Here is a 17,424-nt window from a genome sequence, read left to right on the forward strand (position 1 = left end):
CTTTCCCATGGGAATCCTAAAGCCTGCCCTGCCCATCTATCTCAACAGGCTGCTTTAAGACTCTAATGGGATTAAAGGTGGGAGTGCTTTGGAAGGCAAATGCCTTAGTCAAGTAGGAGAGGCTAGCCCTGAAACCAGAGCCACCTTCTGAGGGATCAGCTCTGCCAAACCCTCCCCCCCCCAACCCCACCCCGGGCACCTTTCAGTCCCTCTTCTTTCTCCACACCTGGTCCCTGCCAGCTCCTGGTCACGCCTGGTTCCATCAGGCCTTGCAGGTGTTCTCTCTCACCTCAGCCCTTGACCCTCTCAAGGTGCTGGCTTCCATACCAGGTACTCTTCCATGGAGTGCAAAGCTTTACTTTCCTTCCCAGCTCCATTGCTGGCAAGGTGATCAAGCCAAGGATAACCGGGGCTGAGCCTAAGAGGAATTTTACAAATCATTCTACCAAAAACAAGGCTCAAAAGGAAGCTGGGAAGGCTGAATAAGGCCACCCCACCATTTCTGAAGCACCACCCAGTCTGCGCATAAACAAGCCTCCAAACCACAGAGGTGCAAACACCAGGCATCCATCCAAAAATGACTAACGTGGTTCATCTTGTCAGCTAGAGCCCATGAGCTTCAGGGATAACAGGGTGCACTGGGTAAGATGCACACACAGTGGTAGTTATGAAGTGGTAGCTATGTGTGGGTGTATGAATGGGCTGGCCACAGCAGCAGGCTCAGTGGTCGGTGTGAAGCAGTATCTGTGTCTGGGGTATATGAATTCACTGGCCACAGCAGCAGGCTCGGAGAAATGATGGGGAAAATTTTTCTGGTACTTTACAGATGTTCCAAGGAGCAAGCTGGCTGTGAAAAAAAAGTAACCAAAACTGCAGTATTATAAGGGAAGTGTCTACAAACCTTAGGAACAGGCAAGGCCTTAGAGAATGCTGGGGAAATCTGAAAAGGCTTTCTGGAGGAGACAGGGCACAGGCATGATTTTGAAGGACAAGAAACCAGTAGTGAGCCAGGCTGATGACTGGATCTCAGGAGGTTGAGGCCAGCTTTGGCTGGGGCCCCAGTCCAGTGCAGCCTATAGTTCTGAGTTTCCAGAGAGCCTGCACTGGGCACTGGAAAGAGAAATATCATATACTGAGGAAACAGATAAAATATTCTAGAGGTAACTGCAGCTTCCCACAGTCTTCTTCATACCAAAGTGACATGGTTCCTAGACTATATGTGTTCTTAGGGGCCTTAGAATAGTCTACTGAATTCTTTCTGTTTAACCCCAAGTGATCTGGGACTGCTCCAGAAAACTGTTTATGATGTCCTACATGGGTTCATCCTAAGTTACTTCTCTGACTCTATCCATTTGGCCAGATAAGCAGTGGCTGGGAGGAAGGGACACTGCTGAGGCTGGGTGGCCATTGTCAAAGACAGAATTCAAAGACAGTCATAGAACTGACTGACCTTTGACTTTGTCCATGGGGATAATATTCATTCCTGAGGTTGGCCCAAGGACAGACCCTGGGATCTCTAAGGTCTATTAAATGAGAAGCTCATTGGTGAGACTCTGGGAACCAGGAGGAATGATAGAAATGGGTATTTTACTGTAGGCAAGAGCATAGTGGTCCTTCCTGGGTAGAACAAGTAGGCTGAGAAAGATGTCTTTTCTGTTATTTCCTTCCTTGGAGTACGGGGACCAGGTAAACTTAGTGTTGCTACCGCTTAAGGAATAGCAGCTCTCTGGTTCAAGCCAAGCACAGTGGTGCACGCCTTTAATCCCAGCACTCAGGAGGCAGAGGCAGGTAGATCTCTGTGAGTTGGAGGCCAATCTGGTCTACAGAGTGAATTCCAGGCTATCCAGGGCTTCAAAGTAAGACTCTATAGCTCAAGGGGGAATAAAGAAAAAGAAAAAAAGATTCTGGTCTCCTTCCCACTTGGGCAGTCTACCCGAGGGTAGGGGCATCTACTGGCCCCTATCCGTGCTCCCCTCCAGCTGTGTGTGACAACAGGGACCTGGGCTTTCTGCACATCCCTCTCAGCATTGCCTTTTGAAGTTCACATCCTGATCCCCAACCCAGGGCTCAATGACAAACTGTGCTGTCCTCTTTGGAAAGTGGCCCAAAGTGCAACTAGGGAACTTTATCTGGCATCCAAACAAAGAAATCACCTTTTGTTTACACCAGAGGTTAGATGGTCAATGCTGGCTGTGGGGAGAGGATTGTTAACCTTCCACATTCCATCCCTCCTCCACACTTAATCCTCCCTGGAGATGCTGAGGTAGGCCTCCCTCTCAGGTAGCACATCTCTACTCTATGGTGGAGCAAGTTAGAAGCGAAGGTGCTGACGCAAAGGTCCAGATCTTCCCATGAGAGTTGGTGGCAGGGGTGTTGCTGGGACAGGGCTCTTAGTTGACCATTCACTACCTGTTTCCTAAACAGATCCTGCAGGAGTTGGAGTATGGCCCCTCAGTGGACTGGTGGGCACTGGGGGTGCTGATGTATGAGATGATGGCTGGACAGCCCCCCTTTGAAGCTGACAACGAGGACGACTTGTTCGAGTCCATCCTTCACGATGATGTGTTGTACCCTGTCTGGCTCAGCAAGGAGGCTGTCAGCATCCTAAAAGCTGTGAGTCACTGTCCCTTACCTATCGCTTTGTTCCCTGAGGGTGTTCTCCCCACCTCTTCCTCTCCCACCCTACTCTGGTGTGTGTGTGTGTGTGTGTGTGTATGTGTGTGTGTGTGTGTGTGTGTGTATTTGTGTGAGTCTGTGTGTGTGTGTCTGTGTGTATCTGTGTGTCTGTGTCTGTGTGTATCTGTGTGTCTATATCTGTGTGTGTTTCTGTGTGTATCTGTGTGTCTATATCTGTATGTGTCTATGTGTCTTTATGTCTAGGTCTGTGTGTGTCTGTGTATCTGTATATCTGTGTGTGTGCCTGTGTATCTGTGTGTGAGTCTGTGTGTCTGTGTCTGCTCACCCAAGGCAGAAGCATGTGACAGCCCAGGAGCCTTGACTTCCAGTTCTGTCTTTTGTTCCCCTTGAGAACACCCTAGAGTTCAGTAGTTAAATGGTCACATTCATGAAGCCAGCCCTGTTCAAGGGCCCTGGACTAAGTCTTCATTTTATTCCATGTATCTTATGAAGAAAGTTGGCTGTCTGTATGACAGACAGGGAATTTGCAGCACTTGTCATAATTAATAGCAGTCATGACATTTTTTTAGACTTACAAGCATTTTACAGGAGTCTGGCATCACACACCCTCCTCTGCCTCACTCGTCTATGTTCCTCCACCTTCCATGGTTCCTATATTTGAAGATCAGGGCCTTAGCTGCACTTCTATGCCAAAGCCCGTTTTGTTATTTCTTGGTGGCGTTTGCCCTGGGCAGCCTCTTCTTGGTTTCCTTTGTTGCCTCTTCTGCCTCTTGCTGGACAAAGTGCCCTATTGTGTAGGAGGCTTGCTCTACCCCACACTCATGCCTTTAAGAAATGGAAACTTCCTGGAAATCCCTTCATCTACCCCCATAGCATTTGTTGCCTTCCATTATACTGTGGAGGACTGGGAATGTGACTCAGCTGTAGAGCGCATACGTGAAGCCATGGGTTCAATCCCCAGCCATGCATAATTTACTCAGAGTAACACATGCTTGTCATACCTGCCCTGGGGAAGTTGAGGGAGGAGAATGAAAGAGTTCAAGGCCATTCCTCAACTACACAGTGAGTTAGAGGTTAGCCTGGGCCACACGAGACCTGTCTCAAAAACAACAAACAGCATCGGTGAGATGATGCAGCACGAAAAAGCACTCGCTCTCCCAAGTATACCAATGTGAGTTCAATTCACAGATGCCATGTGAAAAGCCCCATGCGGTGGTGCAAATCTACAATCCTAACATTGCCACTGTGAGATGAAAGCTGCAAACAGCCAGAAGGCCTCAGGCCACCCAGCCTGGAGCACACACAACCTGGTACAAACAAGAGAGATCCCAGTTCAACACAGTGGAAAGAAAGAACAGACTCCTTCCTGAAAGTTGTTCTCTCACCTCCATAGGCCCACCATAGTACTCATGGGCCTGCACTCACTACCCCCCATAAGTAAATTAATTTAAAAATTACGTATTTGTAGTCTGTTTCCTCCCACAAGAATGGAAATCCTCCTGTGGGACAGGGCATGGACTTTGTCAGTTTCTCTCGAAGATACACCTGGGAGCTGCAAGCCCTGCACATCCTAGGTGCTGCATACAATGTTTGTTTCCACATGGAAGGTGGCTGCCCTTTGGTCTCTGTGGTGTTGTTCTCTTTGCCCCAGTTTACAAGGTGAAGTGCCTTTGGTATCGGAGATGATGTGGCAGGTGACTTGGAGTTTGCTTGAGAGCCACACCTGTCTTGGGCGTGTCCACTCCCTACCTCCAGCTGAGCTCAGGCCTGTAGCAGTGAGGACTTCCTTCATCAGAGCTGCCTTTCCAAGGGGCAGCTAGAAGCTAGCACGTTTGTAGCATCACTCTCCATGTGAACTGATTTGAACCTCTTCCCTTAAAAAAAAAAAAAAGGTGCAGCTGGACCTTAGTGGTGCTCACCTTTAATCCCAGCACTCAGAAGGCAGAGGCAGGTGAATCTCTGTGAGTTTGAGGCTAGCCTGGTGGACAGAGAGAGTTTCAGGACTGTTATATAGAGAAACCTTGTCTCATAAAACAAAGCAAAATCAAAAACAAAAAGAATATGCAGGCCAAAGCAAAGCCTATAAGGGTCACACTTTGAGCCATGCCCTTGTTTCCTTGCTAGGGTTTCTCACTGACCCCTGAGTAGAACAAAGTCACTACCATAGTCCTGGGCCCTGCTCTATCTCTGGGTCCTCCCCAGTCCTGTGGTCTCACTTACTTGGATAATAGAAACACATAATGAGTCTTTTAAAATGCCAAAAATACAACATGGAATGCTGTCAAATGCCTTTGTTTTTTCTCCATTTCCACCTTCCTATTCCCTACACTCTGTACCTCATGGATGACACTGGTATGGAGTTTTGTAAAACCTTCCAGAATTCCCATAGATACATACCAAGAGGATATAGACTCAGATTCTCACTGCTTTACCTTTTATTGTTAGAACAGAACTCATAAATCCCTACAGAAGGGGCTACTGCTTCTTCCACAGGATGCTGTATCTGCCTGTTTCTGTGCTTAGGAAAGCTCTTGGGGCAGCTGTCACTTGGGTTCCCCTACCAAGGACCTTTGCAGAGTGGTTAGCTAGGCTGAAGATGTGAGTCTTCTGCTCTAGTCCTTAGCTCCCCACTGTCACCAGGCAGCTGGTCTCCAGCACTGGAGGAAGCAGGACTGTGCCTGGACCAGCTCAGCCTCCTAAGGGTCCTTTGCCCACATAGAGGCCAAGTGTGAGCCAAGCCTCACTCTCTCTCCCTCTCTCCTTCCCTCTGTCCCCCTCCCTCCCTCTCTCCCTCTCTTCTCTCTCTTCCTTTCTCCTTCTCTCCCTCTCTCTCTCTCTCTCCCTCCCTCCCTCCCTCCCTCCCTCCCTCCCTCCCTCCCTCCCTCCCTCTCTCTTTGTATGGCCCACACAGCACTGAGGTTTTGACACCCTCCCTCTAGACACATGCCCAGCAGTGTTTGGAGATGGTGGAGTTGACACAGTTTCGGAGAGCATCATGGGTGCTGATGTGTAAAGATATACTTAGATGTGTCCGAGAGGCTGCTGAACAGCCTGCCCCCAGCAAAGAATATCAGTAGCATTGAGTAGGAAAACTGCTGACACCTGGGGCTACAGGGGGGCTCAGTGGTTAGGAGGAGCACATACTGCTGTTACAGAGGCCCCATATTTGAATCCCAGTACCGGATTTGAGCAGTTGACATCCCTCTGTAATTCTAGCTTCAGGAGACTGATGCTTTCTGAACTCTCCAGGCACCTCACCTGCACATCCCCCACAATATATATATATATATATATATATATATAATATATATATATGTGTGTGTGTGTGTGTGTGTGTGTGTGTGTGTGTGTGTGTGTGTGTGTAATTTAGAAGTTAAAAATCAAATTAAAAAAAGAAAAGAAAACCACTGACTTGCAGAGACTCAGGGGTCATGTCATGTTGACTGCTTAATGTCTGAGAGGAGAGCTCTGGCCCAGGAGGTTACCCCAGGGACTCATCCTGAGACTTCTGTCTCCTCTGCTAGAAGAAGGAGGCAGGAAAGGCTGCGAAAGGGAGGAGTCCTCTGCTTTTCTTTGGAACCCCTCCCCCTGTCCCCTTAGGTTGTCACTCAGTGTTTCTAGCCCATATTTTCTAAGACTCTGTCCTCAGAGCTATGTCCCTGGAGGGTGTTAACCCATGTGGAGGTGGTTCAGGATCTAGAAAGGCCGTTTATATCATCAAATAGAGAGCAGCCCATCCAACAGTAAACAGCCATCTTACTGTCTTCAGCACCACTTTCTAGGCCTCCGTCCTCAGCCTTCTGGTCAACCTTCACAGTTCACTGAGCACCCTGTAGGAGGCAGGGATGGAGCCTGTATTAAGTGAGCATGTCACAGAGCTCATCAAGGGAAAGTGACCTTTAGGCAGCTCATAATTTAGATCAACAAGAAATGTGGTGCTCAAGCTAGCCGCCTAAGGATCAGTATTATTTTGATTGTGTCTTAGAGAATGCTAAGGTACTCCAGGGGGATGCCAAAAAGTAGGCAGGATGCAAATTGAGATGTCACCATGTGCTGAACAAGAGTATACGCCAGTGCGGGACATCTGAGGTCATCAAGTAGGAGTGACTTCCTAGACATGTGGTGAAGGAGATGAAGGTCACAAGGCTCCCACAGATTTGAGGCTTCTCAGCATTGCTCCCCATCTTCTCTGTGGCTTCCTGTCAGAGAAAGTTCAGGTCATGCCCATGTGTTTTCGGTTCAAGGACACCAGGGGGACATAGTAGGACCCTAACCTCTAAGCCTAACCCTTTTCCTGGTTAAGAAGCTCTCACTTGCTGGTGAACCTTGCAAGTCCACCATAGTCTGTCCTCTAAGGTCCCTTGTCACTGACCTTTACCATATAAAGCATTGTACTTGACCTCTAACACACACAGGGACAAGACACAACACATGCATTCCCGTATGTGCGTGTGCACTCTCTCTCTCTCTCTCACTCACTCACACACACACACACACACACACACACACACACACACACACACACACACACCTTTATTTTTGGTGCTTATCAAAAAACTTTTTTTTTAGGTTTCTACTGGTATTCAGCTTTTGACTGAGGTTATGTTTATTCCCAGGACTGATTGGTTTATTAGAAATGAGCTCGTCATGTAGACCACAGAAGCCTACAACTGTGAACTTACTTACCAGCACCCCAAAAGGAATGGATTTTATCTTTAACTTACATAGGCATTTTTTAAGTGTGTGTGTGTGTGTGTGTGTGTGTGTGTGTGTGTGTGTGTCCATGGTGTATATATGGAGGTCAGAGAACAATTTGCCGGCTTTGCTTCTCTCCCTGCACCACGTGGATCCCAGTGATCCAACTCAGATTGTCAGGTTTGGTAAAAGCAAGTGCCTATCTTTATCCACTGGGCCATCTTTCTGGCCCCTACATGGGCATTTTTGAATGGCACTTTCAAATTCAAACTTAAAAAAAAATATATGAGAGGGGTTGGGAAAGGAAAAAGACGGAGGTACATTTGATCTATTTGTCTGTGTTTGCATACATTTACATGCCCTGCTATCTTTCTTTACCTCCTTGCTGTGAGTGACTTATCAGATCTCAGCCTCTGCTAAAAAGACTTGAACATCTGATGCAATCAGAGAATGGGAGTCAGGTCCTAATCTCACCTTTCTACCTTGCTGGCCAAGTTTAGTAACCTTTCCAAGCCCTATGTTCATCCCTTACAAAGTAGAAATAGTAATGGTACCTCATGGAGAGATGAATCCATATCTGTCAGATGTTCAGAATGCTGTCTGGCACATACTACATATTCAAGGGGAGAACACACTGGGAGTGAGGCCCCTGGTGTGCAAACACAGATGTGGGAAGCAATATGGAAGATAGTCCCTTATGACCCATGCCAGGGAGCCTCCATCAGTAATTCTCTTGTGCCTTCTTCCCACAGTTCATGACCAAGAACCCTCACAAGCGCCTGGGCTGTGTGGCAGCACAGAATGGGGAAGATGCCATCAAACAGCACCCATTCTTCAAGGAGATCGACTGGGTACTGCTGGAGCAGAAGAAAATCAAGCCCCCCTTCAAGCCGAGAATTGTAAGTGGGGCTCCCAGCCCTTCCCCTCCATGATCAGCTGGCACCTTTGTACCAGTCTCTGTGGGCCAAGAGCAGCCTGGGGTGTGGCTGGGAGCTCAGGGAAGAGTCACCCACAAAGAGAGTCTGAGGCCCTAGATGTTGACTGTCACAAATATGAGACCTGCAGCATGGTGCTCCTATCTCAAGCATTGTTTATTTATTTTGATCAGTCATGGTGATGCTAGTTTTCCACATGACATACAGATGTTTTGATAGAGAGAGATGGGGTTGTACTTTCAAAGTGTCCATGTAAAGGAAAATATCAGCTAAATGCTTGTCATGGTTTTTAAATGTCAGAGTGTGAAATGAGATTCAGTGGCTGTTGCAAGAAAGGCTGACCCAAAGTCCTGAAGGGAGGATAGCCTATTTCCTGGGTCCATCACAGTCCTAGCTCTCAGACAATCCTGCCCTCTGCCTGCTCCAAGGCACAGCATGGGCTGCCCTCCTTGTACAGTGCCAAGCACAGGTGACTGGTGGTGATCAAAGGGAAGTGACCACTCAGAAGCTGGACAGAAGCCCACAGCCAAGGCTTGGCTGGGGAGCCAAAGGCCGAGTCTTGCAACTTGACTTACTATGGAAGTGTTCAAAGAGCAGGCACCATAATCCCTAGGGAGAGGTATCTTAATTCCATTATTTCGTGAGGTAGTCAGTCCTTCAGACTGAGAGTCTGGGCAGCCAGCTTCAGGCATCTGGGAGCTAAAGGGAGTTTCTTAGACAAAATCCCAGACCTGTGAGGCTGGCAGAAGCCCTGAGATCATCAACCAGCTATGGGTCACCATCTTCAGTCAAAGGAAACCTTCCTCCCGTAGAGCTGCAAGGACAAAAAAGACCCTCAAGTGTTCCACATGTCCCCAGAAAGGAATTAATCTTAGAATATTCTGAAAGGTGGCTGCCAGGTGATGAGTATGCTCCAGACTTGAGACAGAGTCAAACGTGACAGGTTGATATGATGTGGTTGGTGCTAAGGCTTGCTACCATTCCTCCTTTGCTTTCTGCTTTGGTCTGTGTGGCTCTTGAGAGACGAGCAGCTTGAAACAGGACAGGTTTGGGGTCCATTTCTCTCTGCGAACCTCTCCTCCACTTTAACCCATCTTGCCACAGCTTGCCCCCCACCCTACCCCATGCCAAGCCCATGCTGTGGATTTTGTACATAGGGAAGGTTTGAAGTTCTGGCTGTTAGGGCTAACAGAGCTCACTGCACATGCCAGCCTACCTGTTGGCCTGGCCTGGAGCCACTACAAGTAGTCTCAAAGGACAAGAGTAACTGGATACCTGACAGAACCTGTGAAGTGGGTCACCAGAGGCTGAAAAGAAACTGAAGGATCAAGCCTGAGGGGTGAATTATAATTTCCATGTAATATAACTTAATTAATCCCCAGAGAAATGAGAAGCAGAACTATAACAGTTCAAGCCCAACTAACAAGACCAGGGCCCCATCATATATCATTGCCATCCGTAAAATGGCTTGAACTTACTTTGAGTCTCAAGGAGGATCATCAGACCAGGAAAGGTTGGGTGAGGAACAGGCATAACCTCTCAAGCGAGTGTGGTGAGGAGGCCCAAGGAAGCCCCCTGGGGCTATGAAGGAGAGCAAAAGCTTGTGTGGGCAAGGGAAGCTAGTGTTGTAGAGAAACTCCTAGAAGGAAGGAAATGAGGAAGAACTTGAGCCTCAACTCACAAGGGATATTTTAATGAATGGAGTCACTGGGACTACACTGTCCCTGGGGTCTAATATATGATAGGGCAAAAAGAAGTGACCACTGGCCTTCCTAGTCACTTTTACTCAAATCTAAGGCAGGCTCTGGGATTTAAGCAGTGGTGGGAAAATCAAGTTCCTAAAGCAGCTTTTAAAGCCCCATCAATGCCTAATGTCCTCGCTGGGTTTCCAGTTTTTACACTGGGATGCAGACTCTGGGTACTCTTGTCCTTACATGGCTCCTATGGGTCCGATCACAAGACATTGGAAGATGAACCACACCTTGATCCGTGGCTACCCCACCCACCGAGTAAGAGTAGAATGACAGACAGGAGGGCCATGAAGAATAGTGTGAGGTAACTGTGGGCTGGGGACCTAGGACAGAATCCAGATACTGAGGAAAGGGGGAAAGAGTCAGGAACAAATAGGAGTGGGTTACCATGTGACCATATGTCCCTCTCCACCAACGAGCAGGCTTCACCTGGGTCAGGCAAGCAGAGAGCCCCTTCAGGTTATCCCTAGGTAGGTGTGACGATGTAAGGAGTCCCCAGAAACCAGAAAGAGGAAGTAATCCCCTGGGTCTAGGATCAGCTGGGATTCCACATTCCCCAGAATCCCAGTGCACAGGAGACAAGGACTTTCCTTACTTGAGCCTCAGGGAAACTAGCCCTGAGACTAGAAACAGGACCCTGCCTGATTCCTTTGCTGGGGAACTCACATGAGCTTCTGGTAGCTTTTTTTCCTTGTGAGAGTATGTTTAAAAACAAACAAAACAAAACTGGGCCATGTAGAGCAGCTTCCAATATCCATCTTAGTTTCCTAAAGCTGTCTTCATTCACCATTTCCATGGAAACTGTCTTGTATACACATCCCCAGTGTGCCCCAAACTACCATGTTGGAGGGCCAAGGAAGAAGGGTTCAATTGGCTGGTTTGTTTTAGCTAAGATGAAAAAGTTAAGATATTGGGGAGGAAATAAGATTGTGAAAGAGGTGTTTCTGGTCCTACTGAGTCCTGTGGATTGGTCAGAGGTACTGGTCCCAGGTCTTGAGAGACTTCATCAGGGTGTTTAGATATTTGATCACACTTCTATCCTTGGGATCTGAGGTGTCTCTCATAAATGCCAAATTTGTTGAGTGAAAAGAAAAGAGAGGGAGGGAAAGAGAAAAGCTGTTGTCAGAAAGGTGTCATAACTTTGTCCCCAAGCTAAAACTCATTCCTGCCACATGGAAATGACATTATTCTGGGCTATATCTGTGGACTCAAGTCTAGCAGAAGATGTTGAATTAAATTAAAGATATTCCATGTATCATCTGGGAAAACCTCGCAGGACCAGTGTAGCCAACCAGCATAGGGATGTCTGCCAAGACCAGAGCAGGGAGCAGACCAGCTCTGTCTTCCATTAGCAGAGGTGTAGCCTTAGGCAAATGCAGTCACCCACAAGTCACTGGGGAGAGAGATACTGCAGAACTTTGCCAGAGAGTCCTCCTGCTCCTCACGGGTCAGAGGTTCCATTACAAGACTGACTTTCTGGTGGCTTAAGGTGTCTTTTAACTTCAGGACATGTCATTTGACTTCCTAGGAGAGCTCAGGAAGGTAAGATTTGACAGCTGAACAAAAGCCAGTTCTACACTGGGAAGCAGCAATGATGACAAGGGACTATCAGCTAGGACACTGTGAAGTTCTTGGATCCTGTCTTATGGACAGATGTCACATGAATGGATAGATACTGTGAAGAAAAGGATAAAATCTCAAATCAGACAGCACCAGACTTGTGGGTATTGCTAGCACAAAGAGACACTGGGCACAAGCTTAAACCAGCCAATGAGACAGGTTCAGAAAAGCCCCCCACACACACACCCACGGCACTAGACACCTGAGGGGAAGGGTGGTCAAGTGCTGGGGTTCAAGAAAGAGCCTGGATTTCTTCTCTTTGGAGCTAACTCCAGGTATTCTCCAGCTATGCCCTGTTGACCTTATACCAGAATGCCACCATTCCCCAGAAACCTACTCAGTAGCCAACACCTCAGTTCCCTTACTGGTCACCAGAGCTAAGTCACTGGTGAATTCAGGGAAGAATCAATTTTGGTGGCCATACCATCCAGTCTAGCATTTAAGAATAGCTATCATCTAGTATATTGTGTTTCCAGAACTCTTCAGTCTCCTCACACCCATGATAACAGGCAAACCCACCTCCGCCATGCCTGGCTCACCTGAAGACTGGGGGCCGGGCCTGCTCACACCCACAGGGGCTGAGGCAACATCAGAACAGCTTCCGACCCAATTCCCATCCCATCCCCTCCACAGGAAGCCCCCGCTTCAGAAGATGTCACCAAAGAGATTGTTCAGATGGGAGGCTGGAATTTGGCCTCTGGTCAGTTTCCATCACATACCTCCACTGGCTGCTGTCCCTGCAGGCTCTGGCTTCCTGACATGTTTTTGTTAAGCTGAGATTCCTGTGCCCCTGGCGCCTCAGCCTCCCTGTGTAACCCTTGCTCTGATTCCCCAGAGGTTAGGAGTGCAACGGGGTTTCCAGCCTTCAAGCTGTCACCCCTTTATGTGGCCCACACTCGGTGGCCTCTGCTTCAACATGGCAAGTTCCTTCTCATGTGTCTTCTCAACTCCTACATGTCCTCCCTCCTCGTGTCCCCTGTATATTCCTCCTGTCCCAGCTCTATGCACACTGAACTGATTTTATGCAAATGATATGCCATCAACACCAAACCCAAAAGCCCTATGGACATAGAGTCAAATGAACGAAAGCCAGCAATGTGTCTGGTGCTACAGATAATGGCCAAGCATGAACACTTTGCCTCACTGGAGACTTCCTTCCAAGATGGTGGTGCTTTCTAATCACTAATGAGTCTCTCTCATCTAGCTTTTGTGTTCCTGGTAGACTTATCTTTGGGGGGCACTGTAGGGAGGAAGAAATGTATTTGATATGGCTGACACTGCAGATTGTGGGGCTAGTCAGCTCACTCCCGGCCCACATTTGGTACACCCCCAAAACATTAGACTCTGAGATCACAGGCTCCTGGGACTTCACCAGTGGGATGGGAGCAAGCCAGTTAGGAGGGAGAGAACTGCCTCCCGCAGAGTCCTAGCTGTCCTCGGTGAACACCCAAGGCGATGAGGGAAATGCCGGCCGAGTAAACTTCTCTTTGTGTACGTGTTCTCTCTTTTCAAGTTTGCTTCAGTGTGAATGTCCCTCTGTAAGGTAAGGCTTCCAGAGTGGGGAGTCTCTCCAGGTAGGTGAGCCCACAGGCCGGATGACATAGAGGCCCCTTTCAACCTCATGATCGTCTTTCATTCAGCCATCCACGCTGCATGGCAGGACCCGTTGGAAGTCCCCACCCCCCCTGCATGCTCCTGCATGACTGGGCTGTGCTGAGAGAAAGCCTGGGAAGTGGGCATAAGAACTCACATCCTCACTTACTTAGCAGTCCCAGGAGGAGCCCTGCTGGGCAGTCATCCCCGCCCCCATGCTAGTCCACCTGCCTAGGGACCCCAATAGCACAGACAGCAATGCAAAAGTCAATGAGGCACTGTCATCATCTTCCATCCTGGTGGGTCAGGACCAGGGCTTCATGGGGTCCTTCACTAAAGATACCTCCAAGACAACGTCCATGTCAGAGTGAGATCCATTGACCCCTAAGAGGCTATTAACTATTGCAAAGATCCATGGAGACTCTGGCCCAGGTCTAGAGGCCATGGGGAAAAGTACACATGTTTTTTGGTAGCTTGCTTAAGTAATGGTGTGATACAGAAGATAAGGGACTGGCTTTGGTCACAGAGAGACTGGGGCTGACTGTGATTGCTGTCACAGGGTTAATCTTGTGATCATAAGAAGTCACTTCACCCCATCCTCAGACCTTCTTATCATAAAATGGAGTGAGAATAGTTCTCCTGTAGCATTGAAAACAGGACCTGTAGCCAGCCTAAGATGCTGGGTGTATTCCCAGCTTCTTAGGGAAGTTTGGTTCTGCTCTCTCCCTTCATGGCTCCCTTCCCATAGTCTAAAGGCCCTCTTGCTCTCTCATCAAAGCTCCAGGAAAACCAAGAATTAAGTATTACAGGAAGTCATATGATGTTCAGACTTGAGAATCAGACACAAGTATGGCCTTCCACTATTGCTGGAGTTTCTTTCCCGCCTGATGCAGCAGCCAATTAGCCCCAAATAAACACAAGGATGCTATATTAATTATAAAACTGTTGGCTGATGGCTAGCATTTCTTAATGGCTAGCTCTCGCTTAATTATTAACCCATAACTATTAATCTATGTATTTTCACATGGTCTTGGCTTACTGGAGATTGCCTGGACCTGTTGCTCCTTTGGCAGCCACATGGCATCCCTCTCCACAGCCTCTTTCTGCCTTCCTTTCCCCAGCCTTCTCCTTCCTTTCGTAGCCCCACCTATCCTTCCTGCCTGGTTACTGGCCAAACAGTGTTTTATTCATCAAACAATAAGAGAAACACATATACAGAAAGACATCGCTCATCATTCCACTGTGGGCTCTTAGAATGATGAGCACTGTATCTTGCTACCCAACAAACAGGATAGTGAGGAAGACCAGGAAGAGTTCAGATTATGGGGTGGTACCACCACTCAGGTCAGTAGCTATTAGAAGGCAAAATGATATCCTAAGAGTAGGAAGAAATGCCACTCAGGAATCCATGCAGAGCCTGCTGGGCTTAATTCTGATGCAGTCATTGATGCTACAAGAGGGTGACTCACTAGATGAGGGATTCTCAAGTCTTTATCCCTTGCAATAGTGCCTAAGGTTCTTTCACAGTAGAGTCACTTTGTGTTGAGAATAGAGAGAGCTATGTAACCCAGACTGGACTGGAAGTAACTATGTAGCCCAGGCTATCTTCAAACTCCTAACCCGCCCTCCCTCAGCCTCCCAAGTACTAGGATTATAGGCATGCCCCACCACATCTGGCCCAAGTCACCTGTCTTTGCTCTCTGAATTGCTCACCACATATATTCACTCTGCCTTCATTCTCAGTAGTGTTTTGGCTGAATGCAGCTGTGTGGCTCCCAGTGTCCTGGCTTTGGCGTGGTAGCTGTCATCAATGGACACCATTCCAGGGCACAGATATCCGGATATCTCTTAGCCAAACAGTTATAGTAGTGAAACCAGGACTATCCATTTTGCCATCTGAGAAGTCTGATTGCAGGAGTATGGATTTCTGTGGGTTGTGATGGAAGACTAGACATCATGTTAATCCTTATAAGTATCCCAGGAAAGGGTCGGGCTAGCCCAGTTCTGGGCTTGATTGGGCGTTTCTCTAGGCTTGTGAGTTTTCCTTTATAGCTTGGTGGATGTTGGGTTGTACCTTTATGAGCTCATCAACATAGTATTTATTGAACTTAATCTCCTCCTTACCCCATCAGTTCTTGAACATACGCATAACACATACACATAACTACCTGTCGGGAGCATGGGGGGAATCTGAGAAACTAAATGTGATGGAAAGGGAGAGAGGCAGAAGAAATCAGGGCCAGCTGGCTGGAGAAGCCAAGTCTGGGCAGAGAAAGACGAAGATGGCTAAGGAGAGAAAGGCATCTGCAAAAAGATAGCTTCAGAACACTTCTAACCAACAGGATTAATGGAACCTGTCCTTGGTCCTTTCTCTGCAGCCCTGGAGGAGAGCATTGGCAATAGCAAGGCAAATTAATAATAATAATAATAATAATAATAATAATAATAATAATAATAACTTCCCACCAACACTCTTCCAGCAGTACCTAGACAAAGTTAGAGTATAGGAAAAAACTGACTGAAATATGTAGGTGATAATAGTAATTAAAAGATCCAGGACTCCACAGCTAAGGAGAAATGTCCTGACCTTTCAAAGTTACAGGACAGAGAGAGAAAGACAGGGTGAAAAAGAGAACCCCACTAGACAGGCTGGGATCCAGGTCCTCCACAATCCCGAGAGTCTTGTAAGGTCATGTCCCACCCTCCATCTTACAGACTGGGCCACCTTGATAAAGGAGCTGTGTCCTCCTGCCTGTGTCTTACAGAGAGCTCTGAAGGATGGTCAGCAGCCAGGAGTACAGAGGCGGTGCCTAGAGGCTGGCTTGGGTGTGGCAGAGGAGGGGCTCAGCCCTGCAGCCTTTAAGGCCACCAGTCCCACCTTTGCTATCTATAGAGTACTGTGTATAGGCAAACTGTGCCCGCTCATGGGGTCCCCTGCCTGCATCAGCCTCAACATTCAGGCCTCGAATCTCCAGGGAATTGTCAGTCATGACAGAAAGAAGCCCCCCAGATCTACTTCTGTTTATCGGGTACGGATGTGTGTGGTGTGTATGTGATGTATGTGTGTGTTGTGCGGTGTGTGTGTGTGTGTGTGGTGTGAGTATGTATGTGGTATGTGTGTGGTGGGTGTTGTGTATGTATGTGTTTGTTCATGTGTGTTCATATGTGTGTGTGTGTGTGTGTGTGTGTGTGTGTGTGTGTGTGTGTGTGTGGTGTATATGTGTGTGGTGTGTGTGGTGGGGGGATGTGGGTAGGTGGGTGTGCTTGTGTGTGGTGTGTGTGTGTATGGTGTGTCTGTGTGTGTTTGTGTGTGTGTGTGTGTGTGTGTGTGTGTGTGTGTGTGTGTGTTTTCCAGGGATCAATTTCAGGTCTTCATGCTGGCATAGCAGGCATTTGACCAGTTGAGCTTTCCTCATCTCCTCAGTGCTTGATCTTCCTCGTGTAACTGCTATTTCAGTTTGTTTTCTCAAGTTTTACATAAATGGAACCACACAGCATGTGTCTGTTTTTCCTTTGTTTGTGCTGCATCCTTCACTCAGCATTGTGCCTTTAAGGGTAGGGCTCATATTTTAAAGTTTTTATTAGAAAAAATTCCAGTCATGCACTAATGTAGAAACAAAAGAGTTCAGTGCACCACCTTAGACCCATGAGCCAAGATTAACAATTGCTTCTACTGAGAGGGTTTGCTGATTTGTTCAGGGGTGTATCCCTCCACACTTAGCATGCCTCCTGATACATAGCAGGCATTTGGTCTGTTTGGGGATGAGTGAATATACTCTATAGATCTTAGAGATCTCTACAGTGCCTGTCCATACAGTATTTCTCTCCCAGATTCATCTCTGAATTCTCTTCTCACCTTTTATGGTCCAAGGCCCGTGCCAGTCTATGCTTGGAATTGTAGGGTAATTAGAATCTATATTAGGAAACCTGAAATTGCCGTTGAATCGGGAGAGAAAGTGGGTGATCTCACCTTGACGTGAGAGGCACATATTTGAATGTTTACAGTTCCTGTTTCAAAGCCAGCAGGCAGCACAATAATAAATCCCAGGCCAAGAGGACTGATCTTTATCCAGCATATTTTCATAAATAGGGTGGATCCGGAGGTTGGCAAGTAGGGAACCCAGACTCGGCCAGAACCAGACCTCAAAGTTTCCCTCTTGAAGACTCCCACTATTAGCATTATATTGAAACGT

General features: G+C 47.7%; 1 protein-coding gene across 1 annotated transcript in view; it reads left to right on the forward strand.

The window, feature by feature from the left end:
* Positions 1–17,424, forward strand: part of Prkce (protein kinase C epsilon) — a 515,489-nt gene that overhangs the window by 481,249 nt on the left and 16,816 nt on the right. The window contains exons 13-14 of the mRNA XM_027417971.1: positions 2,425–2,613; positions 8,085–8,231. Coding sequence (XP_027273772.1) covers positions 2,425–2,613; positions 8,085–8,231 — 336 coding nt within the window. The remainder of the gene's footprint in view (positions 1–2,424; positions 2,614–8,084; positions 8,232–17,424) is intronic.

The sequence above is a fragment of the Cricetulus griseus genome, chromosome 5 (genome assembly GCF_003668045.3).
Source record: "Cricetulus griseus strain 17A/GY chromosome 5, alternate assembly CriGri-PICRH-1.0, whole genome shotgun sequence".
NCBI classification, from domain to species: domain Eukaryota; kingdom Metazoa; phylum Chordata; class Mammalia; order Rodentia; family Cricetidae; genus Cricetulus; species Cricetulus griseus.